General features: G+C 40.8%; 1 protein-coding gene across 1 annotated transcript in view; it reads left to right on the top strand.

Annotated features, from left to right (window-relative positions):
* The window catches only part of LOC144511836 (sortilin-like), a 76,178-nt gene that overhangs the window by 33,759 nt on the left and 17,969 nt on the right, over positions 1-24,450 (top strand). The window contains exons 7-14 of the mRNA XM_078242202.1: positions 5,716-5,765; positions 6,944-7,071; positions 10,924-11,068; positions 14,516-14,671; positions 15,954-16,060; positions 20,343-20,445; positions 21,501-21,672; positions 24,238-24,428. Coding sequence (XP_078098328.1) covers positions 5,716-5,765; positions 6,944-7,071; positions 10,924-11,068; positions 14,516-14,671; positions 15,954-16,060; positions 20,343-20,445; positions 21,501-21,672; positions 24,238-24,428 — 1,052 coding nt within the window. The remainder of the gene's footprint in view (positions 1-5,715; positions 5,766-6,943; positions 7,072-10,923; positions 11,069-14,515; positions 14,672-15,953; positions 16,061-20,342; positions 20,446-21,500; positions 21,673-24,237; positions 24,429-24,450) is intronic.

The raw sequence follows: 24,450 nt of genomic DNA, 5'->3' as shown, positions 1-24,450 counted from the left end.
ATTATAGTCGCACTGTTAAAATTAGCCTTGCAAAACATTCCTCCCAAAAGTCATCCCTGCTTGGCCAGACCCAAGTAAATGCTACCCAGGCAACATTCCCCTATTGATGCTTAACCATAAAAATCCAGTCATGTTACCCAAGGCAAAGCTGCAGTTGCTTTAATAAAGATCTACCACACAACTTCGCAAACTCACTTCTACTCTGCTGTGGAAATCCAGTAAACGTCCGACATCGGACTTTTTTTGGCTTGGATGGGTAGCTGATTCAAATTTAAAATTTTCTCCCAGCCCAGAGCTGTTTCCAGCAGGTCTTGCTCACACAGCCAACTACAAATCCTCTCAACATCGTTTAGGTCAGATAACATTTAATATACTCGTTCACTAATGAAACCTTTTCAAATTGTAAAACCCTTCTACTTCCCTTTGAAATTTAATAGTTGAAATAGCAGATCCCTACATATCTCCTAATGTAAATTTCTAAGCCTTGCCTACTCTAAACATCTTGAGCAGGAAAGTCCCATTACAAATACATGCATCTAACCCCTTAACTCCTTTTCCCTCAACTCTTCCAGACAAATGGCCTCAATTAACCTTTTCCCAGTTTAATTAAATTGTTTAGATAATCTCACACATCCACACAGAGTTCTGTACAGAATAACACACTATCCCCCCAAAAATATAAAAACAGCATTCATTCTCACAATGATATTTTCAGAGTCAAGGATAACATTGTGTGCATTGAATCTTGGCCCACACTCGTGGATAATATCACAAAGGTGCAACATATGGGAAAAAGCTAACCTTTGGGATTCTTGATGTGACCTGTATTTGATAAAATGCCTTTGCCAGATAGTCCTTTCCATGCTGCTGTAAGTGGGAGTGGAGCTGAGTAAGTCCCACAGAACTGGACGACGGAGGAAATAAAGTACTATGTAGCGATTGACTGACTGTAAATTGCTGTGGAAAACAAGAAAAGATGAGGTACTTAATGTTACAAAGGATGATTTTGATGAGGATAGATATGGTACAGTGGGCAGGTCAGAAACCAACTTTAAGTATTTGGATAAAGAATGGTGGAAGAGGTGAGCGTGGAATTGTATGGATGTTGCAATGTAGAATTTTGAGGGAGAAAAGACAGCTTAGGGATGAGCTGATATTTGGAAAGGCTCAAGGGCTGAGGAAGATCTTCTGAAAAATGCTTTTTAAGATTTGTGCAAAAAAAATATTAACCATATCAATGAATGTTAAAGATGCACAAAATAGATGTCTAAATTTGGATTGAGGAAGTATCAAGAGCTGAGCCTGGAGAGAAGATACTAAATGAAGTGAAATTCGACTGGAAAGAAGAAAGTTAAGTGTGTGATAGAACTAATGCAGTTAGCAAGTGGTCTTGATTTTGTTGGCATAGGAGGTTTTTCACATGCTTTTGGATGGAGATGGCTTTGGAATTGAGTTTTCGGACACTAAAAAAGAAGGCCTGAGGTTGTCCTTTCCCTTGAGGATAGTACTGATAAGTAGGGATTTGGCTGTGGAGTGTGATCACTACTTTTGTTTTCTAAGTGTAGATTGCGGACGTATGCTTTCTGTTCTTTGCTTTTTAAATAAAGGTCTTTAGTAGTAAACCGGCCATGGGGGAGGTGCCAGACAACTGGAGAACAGCTAATGTGGTTCTGCTATTTTAAGAAGGGTTGTAGAGAGAAAGCGGGAAACTACAGACCAGTGAGTCACACATCAGTGGTAAAGAAACTATTAGAGAAACGTCTGAAGGAGAGCATCTATCCCCACTTGGAGGAGCAAAGCTTGATCAGGGATAGTCAGCATAGCTTCATCAGAGGGAGGTTGTGCCTAACAAATTTGATTGAATTTTTTGAGGAGGAGACGAGGATAGTGCAGTCGATGTAGTCTATATGGATTTCAGCAAAGCCTTTGACAAGGTCCCACATGGGGCAGCACAGTAGCAGAGTGGTTAGCACTGCTGCTTCACAGTGCCAGGGACCCGGGTTCGATTCCCGGCTTGGGTCATCGTCTGTGTGGAGTTTGCACGTTCTCCCTGTGTCTGCGTGGGTTTCCTCCGGGTGCTTCGGTTTCCTCCCACATTCTGAAAGACGTGCTGGTTAGGGTGCATTGACCTGAACAGGCGCTGGAATGTGGTGACCAGGGGAATTTCACAGTAACTTCATTGCAGTGTTAATGTAAGCCTTTCTTGGAATAATAAATAAACTTTTCATTATGTTTCCATGTTTCTGTTAACATGGGAGACTTGTAAAGAAGGTAAATTCACATGGGATACAGGGTAATTTGATAAAGTGGATTCAAAATTGGCTCAGTTGTAGGAGACAGAGGGTGATGACAAAAGGCTGCTTTAGTGACTGGAAGCCAGTGTCCAGTGACATACCACAGGGATCCGTGTTGGGCATCCATATAAATGACATTGATGACTATGTGGAGGGTAGGATTAGTAAGTTTGCGGATGACACAAAGATTGGATGGGTTGTTAATAGTGAGCCGGAGTACCTTGGGCTACAAGAAGATATAGATGGCATGGTCAGATGGGTAGATAAGTGGCAGATGGAATTTAACCCTGAAAAGTGTAAAGTGATACACTTTGGAAGGAGTAATTTGACAAGAAAGTATTCAATAAATGGTAGGACACCTAGGAAGTTCTGTGGAATGAAGGAACCTTGGTGTGTTTGTCCACAGATCTCAAAGTGGAAGGGCATGTTAGTAGGGTGTGAAAAAGGCATATGGGGCACTTGCCTTTATCAATCAAGGCATAGATTACAAAAGCAGGGAAGACATGTTGGAGTTGTATAGGACTTCGGTGCGACCACAGCTAGAGTACTGTGTGCAGTTCTGGTCGTCACATTATTGAAAGCATGTGAACACACTGGAGGGGCTGCAGAGGAGATTTTCCAGGATGCTGCCTGGGATGGAACATTTAAGTTATGAACAGTGGTTGGATAGGCTTGGGTTTTCGTTGGAGCAGAGAAGACTGAGGGGTGACCTGAACTAGGTGTACAAGATAATGAGAGACATGGACAGGATGGATAAGGAACAGCTCTTCCCCCTTGTTGAAGGGCCAGTCACGAGGGGACATAGGTTCAAGGTGAGGGGCAGGAGGTTTAGGGGGAATGTGAGGAAAAACCTTTTTACCCAGAGGGTGGTGCCATTCTGGGTTAACGTGCAGGTTCAATCGGCAGTTAGGAAGGCAAATGCAATGTTACCATTCATGTTGAGAGGGCTAGAATACAAGAATAACCTGGTGTTGTGAGACTTCTTACTGTAGAATACAAGAGCAGGGATGTACTTCTGAGGCTGTATAAGGCTCAGATACAGGGCCCAAAACTGTTCACAATACTCCAAATGTGGTCCGATCAAAGGAAGGATGTGCTGGCCTTGGAAACAGTCCAGAGGAGGTTCACAAGAATGATCCCTGGAATGAAGAGCTTGTCGTATGAGGAACAGTTGAGGATTCTGGGTCTGTACTCGTTCGATCTTAGAAGGATGAGGGGGGGACCTTATTGAAACTTACAGGGTACTGCGAGGCCTGGATAGAGTGGACGTGGAGAGGATGTTTCCACTAGTAGGAAAAACTAGAACCAGAAGGCATAACCTCAGGCTTGGCGGAGCAGACTCGATGGGCCGAATGGCCAAATCCTGCTCCAATGTCTAATGGTCTTATGGTCTGGAATTCACTGTCTGGGATGGTGGTAGAGGCACGTTGCCTCACATCCTTTAAAAAGTATCTGGATGAGCTCTTGGCACATTTTAACATTCAGGGCTATGGGCCAAGTGCTGGCAGATGAGATTAGGTGGGAGTTCAGGTGTTTCTTATGTGTCGGTGCAGACTTGATAGGCTGAAGGGCCTCTTCTGTGCTGTATGATTAACTCTCAGGTTTTGCTCTAATATTAATTGGGGTTCTTCACCCCAATTTGCACTTCACCTAAAGAGTTATTTGACACTATTGTGGCTGTTTATTATATTTTCAATTCATTTGTTGAAATCATAAAAGCAGCTTGAAACTGCAATTTGAAGAACATAGGAGTTGCTATTAGCTACTATACTTGTTAAAGAACATAAGTATTCTACATTATTCTGCATACTTTAGCAAAACTGTGAATTCTCCATTGATTAATTTTATCAAAGAAAAACTTCTCAGCTAAGATTTTTTTGGTTAAAATGCCAAAAGAAGAACGTTGGCCTCAAAATATGCAAGCAAGTTCTCTTCTGATGTAATGGATTCTGTCTACTAAGGAGAAAAAACTGAGTATGTAAAATCAGTGACACCATTTAGCAACTAAATTCACTTGGAGATGGGACGTGAAGTTTCTAGAACAGCTGAAGTAAATTTGAACATGACTTATTACCTACGAAGATTCTTGGTAGATGTTTGCTTATTGCGGACAAATTGTTGCCAAAATCTTGCTCCTGTTCACGCTGGTCGGATCTCATGGTCCTGCCGCCAATCCACCTCGGTCCCGGGTTTCCCAACTGCAAGGTGTGTGTTCAACGGGAAACTCCATTTATAATGGAGTTTGTCATTTTTATCTGTTTGTCATTTTTATTAATGACTTGGATGAGGGCGTGGAAGGATGGATTAATAAATTTGTGGATGACACTAAAGTCGGTGGAGTTGTAGACAGTGCAGGTCACAGAGGGACATAGATAAGCTGCAGAGCTGGGCTGAGAGGTGGCAAATGGAGTTTAATGCGGAAAAATGTGAGGTGATTCACTTTGGAAGGAGTAACAGGAATACAGAGTACTGGGCTAATGGTAAGATACTTGGTAGTGTGGATGAACAGAGGGATCTGGGTGTCCATGTGCATAGATCCCTGAAAGTTGGCACCCAGGTTGATAGGGTTGTTAAGAAGGCGTACAGTGTGTTAGCTTTTATTGGTAGAGAGATTGAGTTTCGGAGCCAGGAGGTCATGCTGCAACTGTACAAAACTCTGGTGCGGCCGCATTTGGAGTATTGCGTACAGTTCTGGTCGCCGTATTATAGGAAAGATGTGGAAGTGTTGGAAAGGGTGCAGAGGAGATTTACCAGGATGTTGCCTGGTATGGTGGGAAAATCGTATGAGGAAAGGCTGAGGGGCTTGAGGTTGTTTTCGTTAGAGAGAAGAAGGTTAAGAGGTGACTTAATAGAGGCATACAAGATGATCAGAGGATTAGATAGGGTGGATAGTGAGAGCCTTTTTCCTCGGATGGTGTTGGCTAGCACGAGGGGACATAGCTTTAAATTGAGGGGTGAGAGATATAGGGCAGATGTTAGAGGTAGGTTCTTTACTCAGAGAGTAGTAAGGGCGTGGAATGCCCTGCCTGCAGCAGTGGTGGACTCGTCAACGTTGAGAGCGTTCAAGTGGTTATTGGATAAACATATGGATGATATTGGAATAGTGTAGATTAGAGGGGCTTTAGATTGGTACCACTGGTCGGCGCAACATCGAGGGCCGAAGGACCTGTACTGCGCTGTAATGTTCTATGTTCTAATGGCGCGACCATAAGATCCCACCGCCAGTAAGTGCCCGTCAATTCCTACCACCAATAAACAAGTCATGGAATGGGAGAGAAATCCTGCCTTATGTCATTTTTAAAAGTAGTTCCACTTCCCTTTTGTCCTCCATTTTGCCTCGTATCCCAAAAAATTATTGTATAATAATTACATTTTATTTGTAAGCATGATTGTCCATTTGATTGTCTTTGTTTTATTTCAGGGGACAGAATGATACTATTTTCTTCACAACTCACTCCAATGGCTCTTGTAGTAAGTTCTGTCAGTACCAGACATTTTGCTTAAAGTTAATAAAATTCTACCTTGCAATGTTTTCAGAATGGTTATGTAGGATTATAATTTGGTAAGTGTTTTGGTTTTATAGTACAAGGTAACGCTGCCATAGCCTCAGATGACCATAGGCTGTGACTGGTGGTGATTTAACCAGAGGATCACCACACCACAGGCAAGGGGCAAGGTTGAGAAGGCAGGGCCTTCATGAATAACCTTAGCCAGTACGGGATTTGAACCCGTGCTGTTAGCGTCGTTCTGCATCACTAACCAGCTGTATAGTCAACTAAACTAAACCGACCTGATAGTATACAACATCTAAAGGTATATGATGACACTTTCTTGTTATCACTTAGATTTATTTATTTTTTGTTTTAATTTTCTTGCAAGAAAACTTCAGAGGCCTTTAGGGATTTGTTTTCATTAAGCAGGTAATTTAGCACATCGATGAAAAATGTGTGAATTAAATTCTTACACAAATCTTACGTTACATGTATCTGCTTCTTGGTGATGTGAAAATTAACCTTTTCCACAATTAATTCTTGCATTTTATTTTAAAAAGACTTTTGTAAAAGTGAACAAAACTGGTATTATCCGCATTGAATTTTGTTCTATCTGCCCAGCGAACTCTTTCTTGTACGCATGAATGCGATTCACAAAGTTTGCAGGTAGTCTGTCCAACTGTGTGGACTTGTTGCCAGGGCCTCATTTGCAGGATCACACTGTTTCTGGAACACACATACTAATGATGTGCCAGTGGTAATGATGGAAAGCATATCTTTTCTTTAGTAATTGAATGCTGGTTAGCAGTGTTGGCTATTTTGTTGTTTTACTATGGTAATTACACACTGGGAGCATTTTCAATGTACCTTTTAACCTCACTTACTTCCTGATTCATTAGAAAAACTTTGAATTTGGTTTCTAATTGATAACATAAGTAGCAAATCAACTGTTAGAGCTCGTATTTGTTCAATTAAGCTGGGACCAAAAACACAACTTTTTTATGCATTCCTGGGATGTAGGGATCACAAGCAAATAAATATTGTGATTGCTATTCAAAATGCTTAAATATTTAATTTAAAACCTGTAGTCTGTATTTAAGGCCACTATTTCCAATATGAGTAGGAACTGATGAAGATGCAATTTGATTTGTTGTGTAGCTGCAAGGGGTCTGTTGGAGCTGAAAAGGACAGATGATTTTGGAAGAACGTTCAAAACTATTGGAACAAAAATTTACTCGTTTGGACTAGGTGGACGTTTCCTCTTTGCTTCTGTTATGACTGATAAGGTAAATATATGGCGAATATTTCAGAACAAATGCATACGAGCAATTACTGGCTTTGCAGTCACTTTATTAAAATATTTGTCTTCATAATCAACTTTGTGTAAGCAAGTATTGTTTTAATCCATCCCAAATCTCTTGGCGACTGATTTGATTCTAGATCATCATAAGTGCCATTAGGAAATGTGAAGGCAGCTAGATAATGATTCTTTCTTCTGAAAGAACTTCTGTAATTGCAAAGAGGAGTCCTTTCTTTCTTCAGCTGTTTATCCAACCTATCAAATTATTTTTGAAACAAACCCAAACCACAATAAATATTTGCTCCATTAAATTTAAAGTTTAGTTAAGAGGAAATAATAGGGGGGAGGTGATTCTCCCAGCCGGTTGCGCTGCTTGAGCAGTGCAGCGGGGCGGGAGACATAAGCGAGTATCGTTTTGTGGGCTTCCCACAGGGTGTCACAGCCTCTGCGTGCCTGGGATCAAGATTTACAGCTTCCTTTTTGGTGGGGAGCTGATTTCAATATGAAAATCTCCATTTGCATCTGATTAGCAGGCTTGGGACTGAATTCTCTGAGCCTGTCAGCAATCCCGGGGGGGTGGGGGGAGAGACGGTCAATTAGCCAGCGATGAGGGGGTTATGGGGTTGACCAGTGATTGGGCTGTCCAGTGATCTGGAGGCTGGCAATGGAGGGCCAGTGTGCATGCACCGATCAGCGCTATGCTGCCAGCCTCTCGGGTGAGAATAGGCCCCACCCCCAGATTTTCAGAGTGAATCACGCTAGGGCATTCTGTGATGCACAGAGTGTTGGAGATTCATTCGCTAAAACAGAACAGTGGGATTTATTCCCATTTTCCCACATGTTGGGAACTTCGAATTTTTTTGGGAGAATCCTGGCCATGGTCTTTGCAGGGTTTGCTAATCACAACAGTGAGTGGTAGTTGAAGCAATTTTCTGTTGCAGCTTGAGAAAGTAGCTATAGAGGGAATTTCTGCAAATTCACCTGGTTCTGATTATTATTTAGCACTTCCTGTTGAAGGTATGCGTATATGATAATTAGATGTGAATAGAATCAGATTGCCTGTAATCTCTAATCCGTATCGTCAAGTGGTCTAGAGGCAGTCCGTGTCGAGTCTTGCAAACAAATAGTGATGATTTGCGTGTGTTACTGGAAGGTGCGTGACCTGTGAAACTGCTCTGGAAAGAATTGTTGCCTGCAGCCCAGCAGTGAAGAAAAAAATGACGTGACAATAATTGAGCAGATCTTGAAGGTTATGTGTAGTTTCTCTCAACTCAGAATTTAAGCTCATCCATGTTGAAACCACCACTGCAGAATTGAAATAATATTGCAGTCAATTTGATCAAAAACAACAGAAATAATGCTAAAAAACGTAACTGAGTTATGCAAACATTTTTAAGCTACAATGTCCTCTTTGTATTTTTGTACTGCATAATCCATAATAAAAGTGTAAATATTTTTTCTGGTGATAAAAGAAAATATCCACTTTAAATTCTACTTCATATTATTTGTATAGAAATATCTTAAAGCTTTATTAAAGCAATCCAAAGATCTACAAAATAACTTAGTGGACAAACAATTGAATTTGAAGTACTTATTTACTTTAGACGCCTCTGTGAACCTTTATTGTGAGGAATTAAGTTGTCTTAACAATATTCAAATTTTCTATCTGCATAAATAAAATCAACATTTAGAAGCCAACTAAGTTTAAGAAACCCTAGTGTTGACATTTTATTTTATTTAAGCATATTTGGAGGGTTAAGGGAAATATTCCCAGAGTTTGTATATGTCTAGGTTATGCTGTTCTATGGCAAAATCTGGCTTGAACATCATTGTTTTATCAGGTCATGCCTAAACTTTATCTCTCTCCACAAATGCTACTAGACCTGTAAAGGAATTCCAACGTTTTGGTTTTATTTCAGATTTCCAGCATTCACGGTATTGTGATTTTGTACTGATTGACCCCCTTTGTGACCCATGCAAGATTAATATGCCCTTGAATAACAAAACTGAACTTAACTTGCTGGACAACTAATGGCCAAAAGTTTGCAATGCTTTGGAAATGAATTACATGTTCCTTAATGCTACAAATGTTTCTTTGTAAGAATATCTTGCACTTTTGTTATTAATCAAGTTGAGGCAAAGCTCATGTACAAGAAACTTGTGAAACCTTCATTTGTCAATATAGTTGGGTTCAGACATGTACCAATTTAGTTAACTCCAACTGGGAGTACTTTCATAAAACTAAAAAAGGTAAACCCATTGTTTATTCTGCATCTGTGTTATAAAGCTCAGTGAGCTGAGATAACACTCTGATTCTTGCTAAACAAAACTCCATACGTGTAATGCAGTTTGTAATTCAACATTATTTTCAGTTCACTCATGAATTTAATTTTCAAGCTCCATCAGATTTCTTAAGTTCTCAACCAAATATTCGACCATCTCCTCCATCTTGACTGATGAGTCATTTGTTCCTTTAATTTGTCGGTATCTTCTAACGTTTCAAGAATGTTTTCTGGATAGTAAGCAGCTTGTGCCACTGCAGTGATTTCCATTTTAAATTATATGGGCAAGGCAGGTGTGGGGGGAAAATGCTAAATAGTATCATTCATTGGAACATACTACTTCTGATTTTAGAATCATAAGCAAGTATAGAGAATGGAATTTCTCCATCTTAAATTTCAACCTGTACAATAAAAACAAAATAAAAATCTGGATTTCTGACCTACATCATAACTGCTTCCTCTATTAACATTCACAATTGCTAAACAATAAATGTTATTAGAGCATGGGTGGAAATTTAACAAAGACAGTTTTTGGATTAGATATTTGTTCTTTTCAGAGTGATTTGGGGAGAAAGGCAAGATAGAGACCCGACTTGCAGTTTCCAGTTAGAATTATAAATTTCAGATCACTCTTAACTGTAAAATCTGAAATTGAAATAGTAATTTTGTAGCATATTTACATGGCACCTTTTCTATGTTTGTGCTATTTTGTAACTTTAAACTGTAATTCTTGAGTTTAGTGTATCCATTAAATCTTTAGTCGAATAATGTTTGTTTACTAACTTTTCTGATATAAAAATTACTTGACTTAATGGGCCCTATTTTACCATTTTGATTCTAATTGCTAGGTGAACTCGAAATTGGGAGTGTTTCAGATCCGACTCTAAGACCCGTTCTGAGGCGCCCTTATGTGCACCCTGCCTGAAAAAATATCAGAGAGTCCAAATTGTGCTGCACTAGCCTGTGGGCGGGGCGGTGCCCGAAACATGTAGCCATATAGTGAATTGAGTGTTGGGGGCAATCTGGATTTTTTTTTAATGCAAAGGTGCAGGCATTCCTGGAAAAGGAGAGGGTTTACCCATCTTAGTTGTGTACCGTTTCAGATTTGGTAACCGAAACGGGAGGAGGTCTTGTGGTGCAGTGGTTAGTATACTTGCCTTAATCAGAAGTTCTGGGTTAAGGTGTATTCTTTACATTACCAAAATAAGTTGGTTTTTAACATGCAAATCCTACCAATATGCTTATGGCAAATGGTATGAGTTGGAGAGGCTCCGAGTCAGCCATACTTGAGGCTAAGTGGCACAGCTGAAGCTAGTCTCTGGCAACAGGCTAGCAACCTGTTCCAGGAAAAATATAGGTATGGAAACTGTCTCCTTTGTTTGTTACTAGGTTCAAGAAGAGAGGAGGAGCAGAATCAAAATGGGTCTTTAAAAAAATGATAATTGTGCATGGTTCCTTAAGTTATGTTGTATAATTCATGCACATTATGTAATCCATTTGTTCTTGCTATTACAGCTATTAGAAAATGTTTTATCATTTATACTGTCATTTTATAGGTCAGTTTAAGGGCACTCCATGTATCCTTGGATATGGGTGACACTTGGAATATGGCACAGCTTCCTCATGTAAGCGCTGAACAGTTCTACTCCATACTGGCTGCAAATGATGACATGGTGTTCATGCATGTCGATGACCCTGGTGGTAGGTATTTGAGATTGGATTTTAATTCGGAAGCAATATTGTATTAAACCAAGCCATGCTTAAAGATGGATTTGTTGGACCCCACCGTCTTTTCTTTTTAGCGTATGTAATTCAAACCTTGGCATCCCTTTTAACACTTCTTTATTCCTGTGATTTTTTACTTTGGTAGACGTAGATGACAGCAAAGTGGAACTTTAGCAGAGATATGAGGGGACGAGATAATGTACATAGAGCTGATGTTGAAATTCAGTGCTTGAATGAGTAAATAGTGAATTAGCCTAAGCCCTTGTGTTGCCTGGAATTATTTGGTATGATAACATCTTTAGAAGAAAAAATGTTGCAAGTTGCATTCTATTTCCTTGCAACAGTTTTTTTTCAACTTAGAGAGAGGAAGTGGTCTGACTCAATTGTCAAAATCCATCTCTAAGGATGTTGCTTAGTAGTTTAAATGTAATTTAAAATACATTTTGAAATATTGCTACCAATTTAATCAAGTGGCTTTGCTTTGGAAAAGCTGTGTATGTTCCAGAAATTAAAGGGAAAGATAACTGGATTATGCTAGTGAATTACAATTTTTGCCGAGAAAAATTGTAGTTAAATCTCCTATTTTTGCTTCTGGATTGTTCTTAATTTTATTTGCAACAAATTATTTGGGGGTATCTGAAAATTAATAATTCTGGATGGTTTTTAAACTTGGAGAAACTAATTTTTAATTGTAACATCATTAAATTGCAATTAGGCATGCAACTTTTTAAACATCCACCATATTCTTTGGCTTTCTTGTCTTCCTTTATCTACGTGATGCCTCTTGGTGGTATCTGCAAACATGGGACTAGCTTCCACATAAAAGTTGCCAATCTAATCCCTCTCCCCACCCATTATGTCTGGCTGAACCAGATTATTAGCAAACAGCGTGCTCGAGTCAACCTTGGGCTGAGCTTCTAACCCCAGACCCTCTTTGCACTTGTACGACACCACCCACCTTTGCTCCTGCCTCAGCCCATCTTTCAGCCATGTTTTTGTCATCTCCTGACTTTTCTATCTCAATGGTCTTCTGGGTGACCTTTCATTTTCTACCCTCGGTGAACTTCCAATTCCACCAAGTTTCTCCCTGTATCCTATCCTGCATATTCATCATTCAAGTTCTAGCAGACTTGAATTGACTGAGTCACCCGGGAAATTACCGACCGGTGAGTCTAACCTCAGTGGTTGGTAAGTTGATGGAGAGGATCCTGAGAGACAGGATTTATGATCATCTAGAGAAGTTTAGTATGATCAAAAGTAGTCAGCACGGCTTTGTCAGGGGCAGGTCGTGCCTTACGAGCCTGGTTGAGTTCTTTGAAAATGTGACCAAGCACATTGACGAAGGAAGAGCGGTGGATGTGGTCTATATGGACTTCAGCAAAGCGTTCGATAAGGTCCCCCATGCAAGACTTCTTGAGAAAGTGAGAGGGCATGGGATCCAAGGGGCTGTTGCCTTGTGGATCCAGAACTGGCTTGCCTGCAGAAGGCAGAGAGTGGCTGTGGAGGGGTCTTTCTCTGCATGGAGGTCAGTGACCAGTGGAGTGCCCCAGGGATCTGTTCTGGGACCCTTGCTGTTTGTCATTTTCATAAATGACCTGGATGAGGAAGTGGAGGGATGGGTTGGTAAGTTTGCTGACGACACCAAGGTAGGTGGTGTTGTGGATAGTTTGGAGGGATGTCAGAAGTTGCAGCGAGACATAGATAGAATGCAAGACTGGGCGGAGAAGTGGCAGATGGACTTCAACCCGGATAAGTGTGTGGTGATCCATTTTGGCAGATCCAATGGGATGGAGCAGCAGTATAAAATGAAGGGTACCATTCTTAGCAGTGTAGAGGATCAGAAGGACCTTGGGGTCCGGGTCCATAGGACTCTTAAATCGGCCTCGCAGGTGGAGGATGCGGTCAAGAAGGCGTATGGCGTACTAGCCTTCATTAATCGAGGGATTGAGTTTAGGAGTCGGGAGATAATGCTGCAGCTTTATAGGACCCTGGTTAGACCCCACTTGGAGTACTGCGCGCAGTTCTGGTCACCTCATTACAGGAAAGATGTTGAAGCCATTGAAAGGGTGCAGAGGAGATTTACAAGGATGTTGCCTGGATTGGGGGGCATGCCTTATGAGGATAGGTTGAGGGAGCTTGGTCTCTTCTCCCTGGAGAGACGAAGGATGAGAGGTGACCTGATAGAGGTTTACAAGATGTTGAGGGGTCTGGATAGGGTGGACTCTCAGAGGCTATTTCCAAGGGCTGAAATGGTTGCTACGAGAGGACACAGGTTTAAGGTGCTGGGGGGTAGGTACAGGGGGGATGTCAGGGGTAAGTTTTTCACTCAGAGGGTGGTGGGTGAGTGGAATCGGCTGACGTCGGTGGTGGTGGAGGCAAACTCGTTGGGGTCTTTTAAGAGACTTCTGGATGAGTACATGGGATTTAATGGGATTGAGGGCTATAGATAGGCCTAGAGGTGGGGATGTGATCGGCGCAACTTGTGGGCCGAAGGGCCTGTTTGTGCTGTGGCTTTCTATGTTCTATGTTCTAATACCTCTTAACTAAAATGCTTATTGTTTTTAATTCTCTACATAGCTATGCCCCTTCTGGCAGTCCTACAATACTCTCCCCTCTCAAGTTTTCCTCCTTTTGATTCTGACCTTTTTATGTATTTCCCTTCCTTTCATCTTGCTATTTGCACCTGTATCTTTAGCCATCAGGGAGCCCACTCATGCTCCCTTCCTAAATTCCACTTTCTCTCCACTGCTGTTTGCATATTTTGAAGGCCTTTCTCAAAAGCTATCTACGATCAGACATTTGATAGACTGCTCCCTTATCTGATTGCCCGTTTTTTCTGATGTCATGGGGCATTTTTCTCTGTTGATAATGCAATTGAAACACAAGTTGTTTTAACAACCATTGCTACGATTTTGAAGAACATGAATTTCGAACCACCTTTTCCATGATCTTGAATTGCTTAATAAAAACCTTCTTCAATCAATTATGCCAGGAATCATGGTTAACGTTGTAACTGTGGATGAAAATGTAAATATTGGTAAAATATTTACAATATAACAGAAATAAATTGCCACTTTTATATTATTCCATGTTGTTCAAAGTGAAGGATATCAATAGGGAACAGCAATACTACTGTACTGTTGACACCAAGTTAGTTGCAGGTTTAGGCTTCACGTGCTTTATTTCCTCCCAATGTTTAAACCTCACCCCAATAACAATTTTCTATTTCCATGCAACTGAGTGTGTTTTTCCCTTTTTGCTATGAACTTGGAATTGGATTGGGGAATGTTCAAATTAACTTGGGACCCCTGATGCAATCATAATGTTATCTCATGAGTCTGTGCTGATTCAACTTTAGGAGCAGTATGTGAGCTCTGCCTTTGTATTAAAACAAAATCCTTTTTTCTCCCCCTCCCATTATAGATACAGGCTTTGGCACAATTTATGTTTCAGATGATCGTGGAATAGTGTATTCTAAATCTCTTGAAAGACATTTGTACACAACAACAGGCGGCGAGACAGATTTCACAAATGTTACTTCATTGCGTGGCGTATATGTTAGTAGTGTATTGGCTGAAGGTAAGTAAAACAAGCTTGCATTTCTTCAAACCTTGACCCACTTTAGAGCTTCATTTCATTTCTATAATATTTGTAAGTGTTCATAGAGTCGCTGCAGTGCATTCAGCCCATTGAGTCTGCGCCGACAACAATCCCACCCAGATCCTGTCCATGTAACCCCATCCTGACACTAAAGGGCAATTTACCATGGCCAATCAACCTAACCCGCACATCTTTGGACTGTGGGAGGAAACCAGAGCAGACACTGGGAGAAGGTGCTAACTCCACACAGAGGGTCACCCAAGGCTGGAATTGAACACGGGCCCCCGGCGCTGTCAGGCAGAAGTGCTAACCGTTGTGCCACCGTGCTGCCTCACAGCACCGGTATTAAATGATATTTCTTCAGTGTTACAATGTTATTTTTAATGTTGTTCCATGCTGTGCTAAAACATGTTGCATCTTAAAACAAATATGAAGTTGTAGCTAATGAAATCCTTTTATAAAAATAGCAAAGAAGCCAAAGGCTCTGAGTCAGATATTTTTTCATTGTGATGCACTGATTTATGGACTTGCATTCAATATAGACTGTTGTTCAGTGGCCAGTTTTCTTTTTGGTACTTATAGGTTATATGCATGTTAAATGCATAGTCAGAGGCTTTTTCCCAGGGTGGAAATGTCAATTACAAGGGGGCACAGGTTCAAGGTGAGAGGGGGAAATTTTAAGGAAGATGTGCAGGGGAAGTTTTTCACGCAGAGAGTGGTGGGTTCCTGGAATGCACTGCCAGAGGTGGTGGTGGAAGCAGGCACATTTAAGAGGCATCTGGATGGGAACATGAACAGGGAGAGGGAATAGAAGGATATGGACTGAGTAAGGGCAGTAGATTTTATTTTAGTTTAGTTAGGGCATCATGATCAGCACAGGCTTGGAGGGCCGAAGGGCCTGTTCCTGTGCTGTACTTTTCTTTGTTCTTTGTTATTTGTGGAACCAGGATGTCTTAAGGATTCTGGCTTAATGGGAATGGTTTCACCCCCCACATAGGGTGATCTGAGCTGCTTTCTGTTCCTTTGTGATTAGTCAATGAGCCACAATTTGTAAGTTTAGCATTTGGACTCATAGTGACTTTGGTGAAGAGCCAGAAAATGCCATTGGTGGTTATATAAGAAGTGGGAGTTTCTGTGGGTCAGAGATTGCAACTCGGAATTCACTGTCATCACTGGAACTCATCACTAGTCTGTTAATTCTCAAATCTAGGAAACATCCTATCCAGACTTTAATAAACAGCATGTTTTAATTTTCTTTCAGATGGTTCTGTTCAGTCTGTCATTACGTTTGACCGAGGAGGCGAATGGAAGCCCTTGAGAAAACCAGAGAATAGTGACTGTGATTCGACTGCCAAAAATAAGGATGAGGTGAGAATGAGATGTAAATATATACCTCTGAGAGCTTTTGTTTGAATATATTAGAAACATCGTATTCTCACTCCGAAGCAAATAAAACTTTGAGAAATGTTTAGAATTTGAACGTATTTCTCATGGATTCCATTCAATATGATTTACAGATGAGATGGTTAGTACTATCGTGCTATTAACCATTGTATGCTAAATGAGGAAATACAAGTCAATTTAGATGTAGCAATCACTGAACTGAGAGTTAAGACTGACCTTAAAGCGCGATAGTTGGTATAGTTGTTTCCGTTAGCCTAATTGAAAAGGACATTCCAGTGCACATTGAATTTATGTTGCTTGCAGCTTGGATCCTATTGTGGTGGGGTTCAAGTGTTTTGCAGTAGTCTGGTTACATTAGATATTTTGACTTTCTCCCAAACTCAAACCACTACATATTGCTGAAAAGAAAAACATGTTGCTGAAGCTTTTCATCGTGCACTCATTGGGACAAACACAAGAATGCCAAATTTCAAATGATCACAATAATTTATATAGGAGGATAAAAGGGGTGCTGATGGATTGGGAAGTCAACTCAGGCTGAGCATACAAACATACATTCATATTTATGTTCATACATTTGCATGTTGCCATGGAGAAAGCAACAGGGAACCTTGAGTTCCTCAAGCTTCCAGGTAATTCGAGAAAGGAACGAGAGAACCGGGCCATGCACATAAATCTATGTCCTCTGGCAAGCATAACTGAGTCCCCTTATGTGCTCAACAGTTTAGAATCTCAACATGTGCAGGCACATACACAGTAGCTCGGTTTTTTAGCTGAACTGCAATATCGGAGGAACTACAGATATGTCTTGGCCCTATCTGTTCTTTCTCTTTACTATAATTATGATAGGCAGTGGCCAGAGAATGACTGCAATGTGCCTCAGGTCTACTGTAACATAGTGTAGACCTACATATTAGTACAGCCAGTTGAAGAAAAAATATTTGCAATTACTAACATTTTGAAAGAACTGTCCTAGGAGCACAGCAGTTGGACAGGAATTTAGCATTGTGTGATGTACATGTTCTTGGGATACCTGGGTTGCAGTTTCACTGAAAAATGTATTTCTCAATCTTATTATCTGTCCATTTTTCACTGAAATTTACTGGTTTGGAACACCAGCCGTTAAACTGCTTCCAGCTGCATCCTGCCTAGGTTGTATCCTGCGTGCCTGCACACATACAGTGATGCCCTCACTTTAACCTGGCATACATATTGTTATGACAGAACCATTCTGTTAGTCTAAAGAGCCTGTCTCATCCTGAAGGAGAGCATCAACAAAAATGGTAGTGAAGCTGACCAGTAATTTCTGGGCTGCTGTGTTTGTTCTCGATGCAAAATCATTGAGATCAAAATCTTGGGTAGGTCTCCTAACCTACTACACGGTTCAAAATATGAGAGAAGTTCCACATCCGATATATAAATATATAGCAATTAGGAGCAGCAGTATGTCATTTGGCCCTTCGAGCCTGCTCCGCCATTCAATATAATCATGGCTGATCCTCTATGTCAATGCCTTTTCCTGCTTTCTCCTCCTCCTCCTCCCCCCCCGCCCCCAATACCCCTTGATGCCATTAAAATCTTTAAAAATTTATCTCTTTTCTTGAATGGATTCAGTGACTTAGCCTCTACAGTCTTCTGTGGTCAAGAATTCCACAGGTTTACCACTGAGTGAAGAAATGTTTCCTCGTCTTGGTCCTAAATGGTCTACCTCATATCCTGAGACTCTGTCATCTGATTCTAAATTGCCCAACCAGGGAAAACATCTCCCTGCATTTAGTCTGTCCAGCTCTGCTGAAATTTTGTATGTTCCAATCCGATCTCCTCATTCTTCTTATCGCCGAGTAAATATAGGCCCAGATAAGAACATAAGAACTAGGAGCAGGAGTAGGCCATCTGGCCCCTCGAGCCTGCTCCGTCATTCAATAAGAACATGGCTGATCTTTTCATGGACTCAGCTCCACTTACCCGCCCGCTCACCATAACCCTTAATTCCTTTGCTGTTCAAAAATTTATCTATCCTTGTCTTAAAAACATTCAATGAGATAGCCTCAACTGCTTCACTGAGCAGGGAATTCAACAGCTTCACAAGCCTTTGTGTGAAGAAGTTCCTCCTCAACTCAGTCCTAAATCTGCTTCCCCTTATTTTGAGGCTATGCCCCCTAGTTCTAGTTTCACCTGCCAGTGGAAACAACTTCCCTGCTTCGATCTTATCTATTCCCTTCATATATTTTCTCTAAGATCTCCCCTCATTCTTCTGAATTACAATGAGTATAGCCCCAGTCTACTCTGTCTCTCCTCATAAGCCAACCATCTCAACTCTGGAATCAACCTAGTGAATCTCCTCTGCACCCCCTCCAGTGCCAGTATATCCTTTCTCAAGTAAGGAGACAAAAACTGTACACAGTACTCCAGGTGTGGCCTCACCAGCACCTTGTACAGCTGCAATATAATCTCGCCATTTTTAAACTCCATCCCTCTAGCAATGAAGGACAAAATTCCATTTGCCGCCTTAATTACCTGCTGCACCTGCAAACCAACTCCTTGCGATACTTGGACAAGGACACTCCGGTCCCTCTGCACAGCAGCATGCTGCAGTTTTTTATCATTTAAATAATAGTCCATTTTGTTGTTATTCCTACCAAAATCGATGACCTCATATTTACCAATATTGTACTCCATCTGCCCAACGCTCATCCACTCACTTAGACTATCTATATCCCTTTGCAGACTTTCAGCATGCTCTGCCACTCATCTTGGTGTCATCTGCGAACTACACTTGGTCCCCAACTCCAAATCATCTGTGTAAATCGTAAACAATTGCGGTCCCAACACTGATCCCTGAGGCACACCACTAGTCACTGATCGCCAACCAGAAAAACACCCATTTACCCCCACTCTTTGCTTTCTGTTAGTTAACCAATCCTGTATCCATGCTAATACATTACCCGTAACGCCATGCACCTTTATCTTATGCAGCAGTCTTTGGTGCGGCACCTTGTCAAATGCCTTCTGGAAATCCAGTTACACCACATCCACAAGTTCCCCATTGTCCATTTGAATCAATGAACCAATCTCTCACAGGAGAGTCCCGCCAACCCCAGTATCAGCCTAATGAACCTCTGCTCCACTCCCTCTATGGCAAATATATCCTTTCTTGGGTAGGGAGACCAAAACTGCATGCAGTACTCCAGGTGTGGTCTCACGCAAGTCCTGTAATAACTGCAGGAAGACATCCCTACTACTGAACTCCAATCCTCTTACAATGAAGGCCAACATATCATTTGCCTTCCTAATTACTTTGCTGTACCTGCCTCTCCACTTTATTGACTGATGTATTAGGACACCCAAATCCTTTTGTACATTCACACTTCGCAACATATATTTAAGGTGGGAATATATTTATTATATAGTTATATATTTATTTACTCTTCCTCCCTGTTACTTTATGGCAAATTTGCTGTTGGGAAGATAGGAGGTCAGCACCAATAATAAAACGTAGATTGGATACATGACAGATCCATTTGTGTATTTAATACATGAGGGTAAGGCTTTGTGCTTATAAAGTAACGCTTCCAAGGAATTCTGCGAAAATGACATGCTGTGCAAATATCTGGGCTTTTGATCTACTAAATAGCAACATAGCTTTCTCACTTGATGCAGATTTCTGTGTTTCTGTGCTCACAGTAGGATATAACTTATTTAATACATGTTTTGATCTTGCCCCCAGATTTTAAAATGTTTGAGAAATAATATCATTTAAGACGGGCTTAATTTATTTTAGTTGGATCGTAAGCAGGAAAACTTGGGAGCAGCAAACTGTCCATACTAAAAGTAACGAGCTTTTTGACTGAAATTTTTTTTCAGTTAAGTTCAAACCCCAATAATATATTAAAGCTAGTGAATTAAATTTTTATTTTAATTGGTTAAGAACTGTAGAAAGAGATGCATGAAGAATTTAGTGGTAAGGGAATGCATGAGCAACTTTGGTTAGTTAGTGCGCCACCAGGGGGAATCCTAGTCCCATAAACCATTGTATATAAACCATGTATTTCTGTATGTTCCAATTTTTCCAGTGTTGACTCCATTTAATAAAATGCTATATGATATTCTGGAGTATTTTTGTTGAACTGATGCATTAAATTTTACTATCCCCTGAATGTTAGATGTGTTTTCTTTATAGGTAGCACAAGTCTGACAATCTGTCCATTGTTGAGCCATTCTAATTTTTGTCTTTGAATTTCCACAGTGTAGTCTGCATATCCATGCATCCTACAGCATTTCCCAGAAACTGAATGTACCAATGCCACCACTGTCTGAGCCAAACGCAGTTGGTCTGATCATAGCACATGGTATTAAGATATTTCACTTTATCCTGATTTATTTTATAGCTTTAAATATTGGGCAACTAAACTTGCGTTAGTTTTACTGGAGAATGCATTTTCAATGAATTCTTAACAAGACTGAAGTATATTACATCGAGCACCCTAAAATTCATCAAAAGTTTCTTCAGTAAGCTTTTCCTTCATGCTCTCTCTCTCTCTCTTTCCCATCCACCCTGCCCCCCACCAAGCTCAACTCCCTTTCATGCCTTTCCACTTCATGCATCACTTTCTGGTCAAAAGGGCAGGTGGGCTGCTTATGGCCCCCTGCCAAGTTCTGCCACCACACTGGCTGCTTTCTGTTCAACTCTGTGCCTGTTCATAAACTTTATTTCATTTTATTTGTGAAATGCACCCTTCTAACCATGCTGCACTTTATTATACAGTTAAATATTGTAATTTTACTGTTTGCAAATGCAAGGCTGATGCTGAGCACGAAGAATATTAATCATAGAGTAGATAAATGGAGGAAAATTCAACAAAATGTTAATACAGGAGGACTGGGCTCTTGGTGGCCTCTTTTCATTTTGAGCTAATTAAGTAGTTTTGACAAGAATGTTAAATAAAACAAATACTTTCTTGGATCGTAATAAACCATTAATTGGAATTTTCTGTTTTAAAAGAAAACGAACTGCCAATGTTTGGAATGTGAAATCTGTCCTGTTGGTGTTTTGAAGAGAGAAACATAAGCCAATATTTTGAGCAGTGACTCTTAAATTTTAGCCTAACTCAGCCTTAAGTCTGCATTATGAAATTGGAACTACTTTTCTGCGATTGCTGAAAAGGAAAGGAAGTTGAGAAATTAATGAGCAAAATTTCCAGCATAATTATTTTGCATACTAAATTTTTTTAACCTTGTAATGATCTTTACAATTATTTTCAAATTTACTTTGCAGCAGAATGATAGAATGCAAATACTGAAATTATCCTAAATATTTTAGCTTTGTTTTAGGGAAATAGCTGTTGTTCAGTTTCAGTTACTCTCCCCATGTTTTATTTTGTATTATGTCTTTTCTCACTTTTAGGTAGTGTTGGGGATGCAATTTCTGTAATGGTACCTGATGTGTATGTATCTGATGATGGTGGTTATTCATGGTTTAAAGCCTTAAAGGGACCCCATCACTATACCATTCTAGACTCTGGAGGCTTAATAGTTGCCGTGGAACACAATGAGTATAACAGTGTTAATACCATAAAGTGAGTATTATTGCTTGATAATCTCTGATCATGCTTAATGGAATCCATGTGTTATAAGCTTGTTTATTGCGACACAAGATTGAATATTGATTTCATTTATTAGAAAGACATGATTATATTCACAACATGGCGGCACAGTGGCGTAGTGGTCAGCATTGCTGCTTCACAGCCCCAGGGACCTGGGTTTGATTCCCAGCTTGAGTCACTGTCTGTGTGGAGTTTGCATGTTCTTCCCTTGTCTGCATGGGTTTCCTCCGGGTGCTCCGGTTTTCTCCCACAGCTCAAAGATGTGCGGGTTAGATGAATTGGCCATACGAAACTGCACCTTAGTGCCCCAGGATGCATAGGTTAGAGGGATTAGCGTGGTAAATATGTGGGGTTACGGGGATAGGGCCTTGGTGGGATTGTTGACGGCGCAGACTCGATGGGCCAAATGGCCTCCTGCACTGTAGGGTTTCTATGATTCTATCAAGGTTTCTACGATTTATATTAGACCCACGAAGCAATGCTGCTGATGGTGCAAACTCATCACGACAATAACCCTGCTTTCTTAGCAGGTCCTGATTTATTTTGCAATTTTTTAAACTCTTGAATGAAAGTTTCTGCCTGGCTTTGTTCCTTGATGTAAAAACTAAAAGTGCTGATAAAACTCAGCAGGTCTAGCAGCATTTGTGGAGAGAGGAACAGTGTTACTGTTTCAAGTCCAGTATGACTGTTCTTCAGAACTGAAGAGAGATAGAAATGTGTTAGATTTTCTGCTGTTGAAAGGTTGGGAGGTGGTGGGGGTAGAGGGGGGAAGTGAGGGTCAGGTAGAACAAAATGGAGGTTAGGAATGGTTAGAGGATGGGAAAGATTAAATGACAAAGATGAAGTGGAACAAAAAGTAAAGGGAGTGATAATGGTTGTAGCAGAGAAACAAAGCAATGGTCCAGAGTATGTGTTAATAGCAGAAGAAAGGACCGCTATATGTGACAGTTCACAGTCTGAGGTTGGTGAACTCCGTGTTGAGTTCAGAAGGTTGTAAAGTGCCTAAAGATACTGGCCCATAACTTCTTGGCTCCCCGTTGTTGTTGGATTTGGGCTTGCCCCAAACATTTTAAAATATTTGTTCATGGGATGTGGCCATCACGGGCTGGGCCAACATTTTTGCCCATCCCTGAGAACACTTAAGAGTCAACTACATTGCTGTGGATCTGGAGTCACATGTAGGCCAGACCAGATAAGGTTGGCAGGTTTCTTTCCCTAAAGGATATTCGTGCACGAGATGGGTTTTTAGGACCATTGACAATGGTTTAATGGTCATCTTCAGACTTTTATTCCAGATTTCTTTTTGTATTGAATTCAAATTTCACCGTCTGCCTTACGTGGGACTGTATTGTAATCCAGAGCATTACCTTGGGTCTCTGGATTACCAGTCAAGTGACAATACCACTACGCCACATTCTCTCCAACTTCCCTCTGGGAAGTTCTCAAGTGAGGGTTTATGCGGCAATTATCCTGAAGTGCTAACTACCCTGGATAATTGCACTGTGCTAGGAACCATGTGACAAATGATTTAAATTGCTAATTTTGGATGGTTCTGCCAATGTTACACTAATAGTTACTCTGAAAGAGTTAGAAGAAATTAAAGCACTTCTGACCTCAGCGTAACTATTTTAAACACCCAGACCGAGCCATGCAGGGGACAGCCCCCACATCCCAGCCTCCCTGACCTGACAGTAAACCCCAACCTGACACAACCCTCTCAAACAGCAAAATCCTCTTCTACCTGGCCTGTCAATTTCGCTGGGCCCTTTTAAACTTTCCTGCTTTCCAGCAGCCAGTGCAGTAAAAGAGGGGGGTGTGGACTTCCTGAGTTTGCCGGTGTTACACTGCATTAGGATCTGCCGGGACTCTTTAGCTGCAGGCCCTAAGCAGCTCAAGCCAGAGGAGGTTTCAACAAAGTTTCCCTTAGCAGATCAATGTGTTTTTAAACTCTTGTAATTCCAGCAAGCCATCACTTTACACCGCTCGGTGAAAGTTATGGCCCACTGTTCCTCCCGTTTACTTGGAACTCGGCAGCAGGCCGAGGGCAGAAATGTGAGCATGAGAGCAAGGTGGCGAATTAAAATGGCAAGCATATGGAAGGTCAGGGTGTTCCAGCAGTCACCCAGCCTCCATTTGCTCTCTCCAGTGTCGAGGGGACCGTATTCTGAGCCATGAATAAAGTAGACTGTGTTGAAAGAAGTACAAATAAAACGCTGCTGCACCTGGAAGGAATGTTTAAGGCTTTTCTGTTTTCCTTTCAGATTTCTAGCATCTGCAATATTTTACTTTTTTATTTCTTGATACTAACTTGTTAAATTTTCTGCTATTTAAACTTCTCAAAATATAGAGCAAGCCATACTTGTAATTTTGGTCCATATTGCTATTTGAAAAGCTTTTAACTAAAGTGTATAGCTATAATGGGAATTTTGCCAAGCTCTAAGTAAGGGAATGGACTTGTTTGTGATATTCATTTTTGATTAAAATGTAGAGAACAATCTCTTGAAATTTATATGTTCAATAATTTGATTTGATTTCCAGGTTTTCTATTGATGAAGGTCAGTGCTGGTACTCATATCAATTTATTGACAAACACATTATATTTACTGGCCTTGCATCGGAACCGGGTGCTAAATCAATGAACGTCAGTATCTGGGGATATGTGGATCTCATATTTACACAGCATTGGATATCTGTCACCATTGACTTTGAGGAACTCCTTACAAGAGATTGTGAGTTTGAATTTAATGATGT

This window comes from Mustelus asterias, chromosome 25 (genome assembly GCF_964213995.1).
Source record: "Mustelus asterias chromosome 25, sMusAst1.hap1.1, whole genome shotgun sequence".
Classification (NCBI taxonomy): domain Eukaryota; kingdom Metazoa; phylum Chordata; class Chondrichthyes; order Carcharhiniformes; family Triakidae; genus Mustelus; species Mustelus asterias.
The sequence above is the reverse complement of the archived record's forward strand: the minus strand, read 5'-3'. Positions and strand labels throughout refer to the sequence as shown.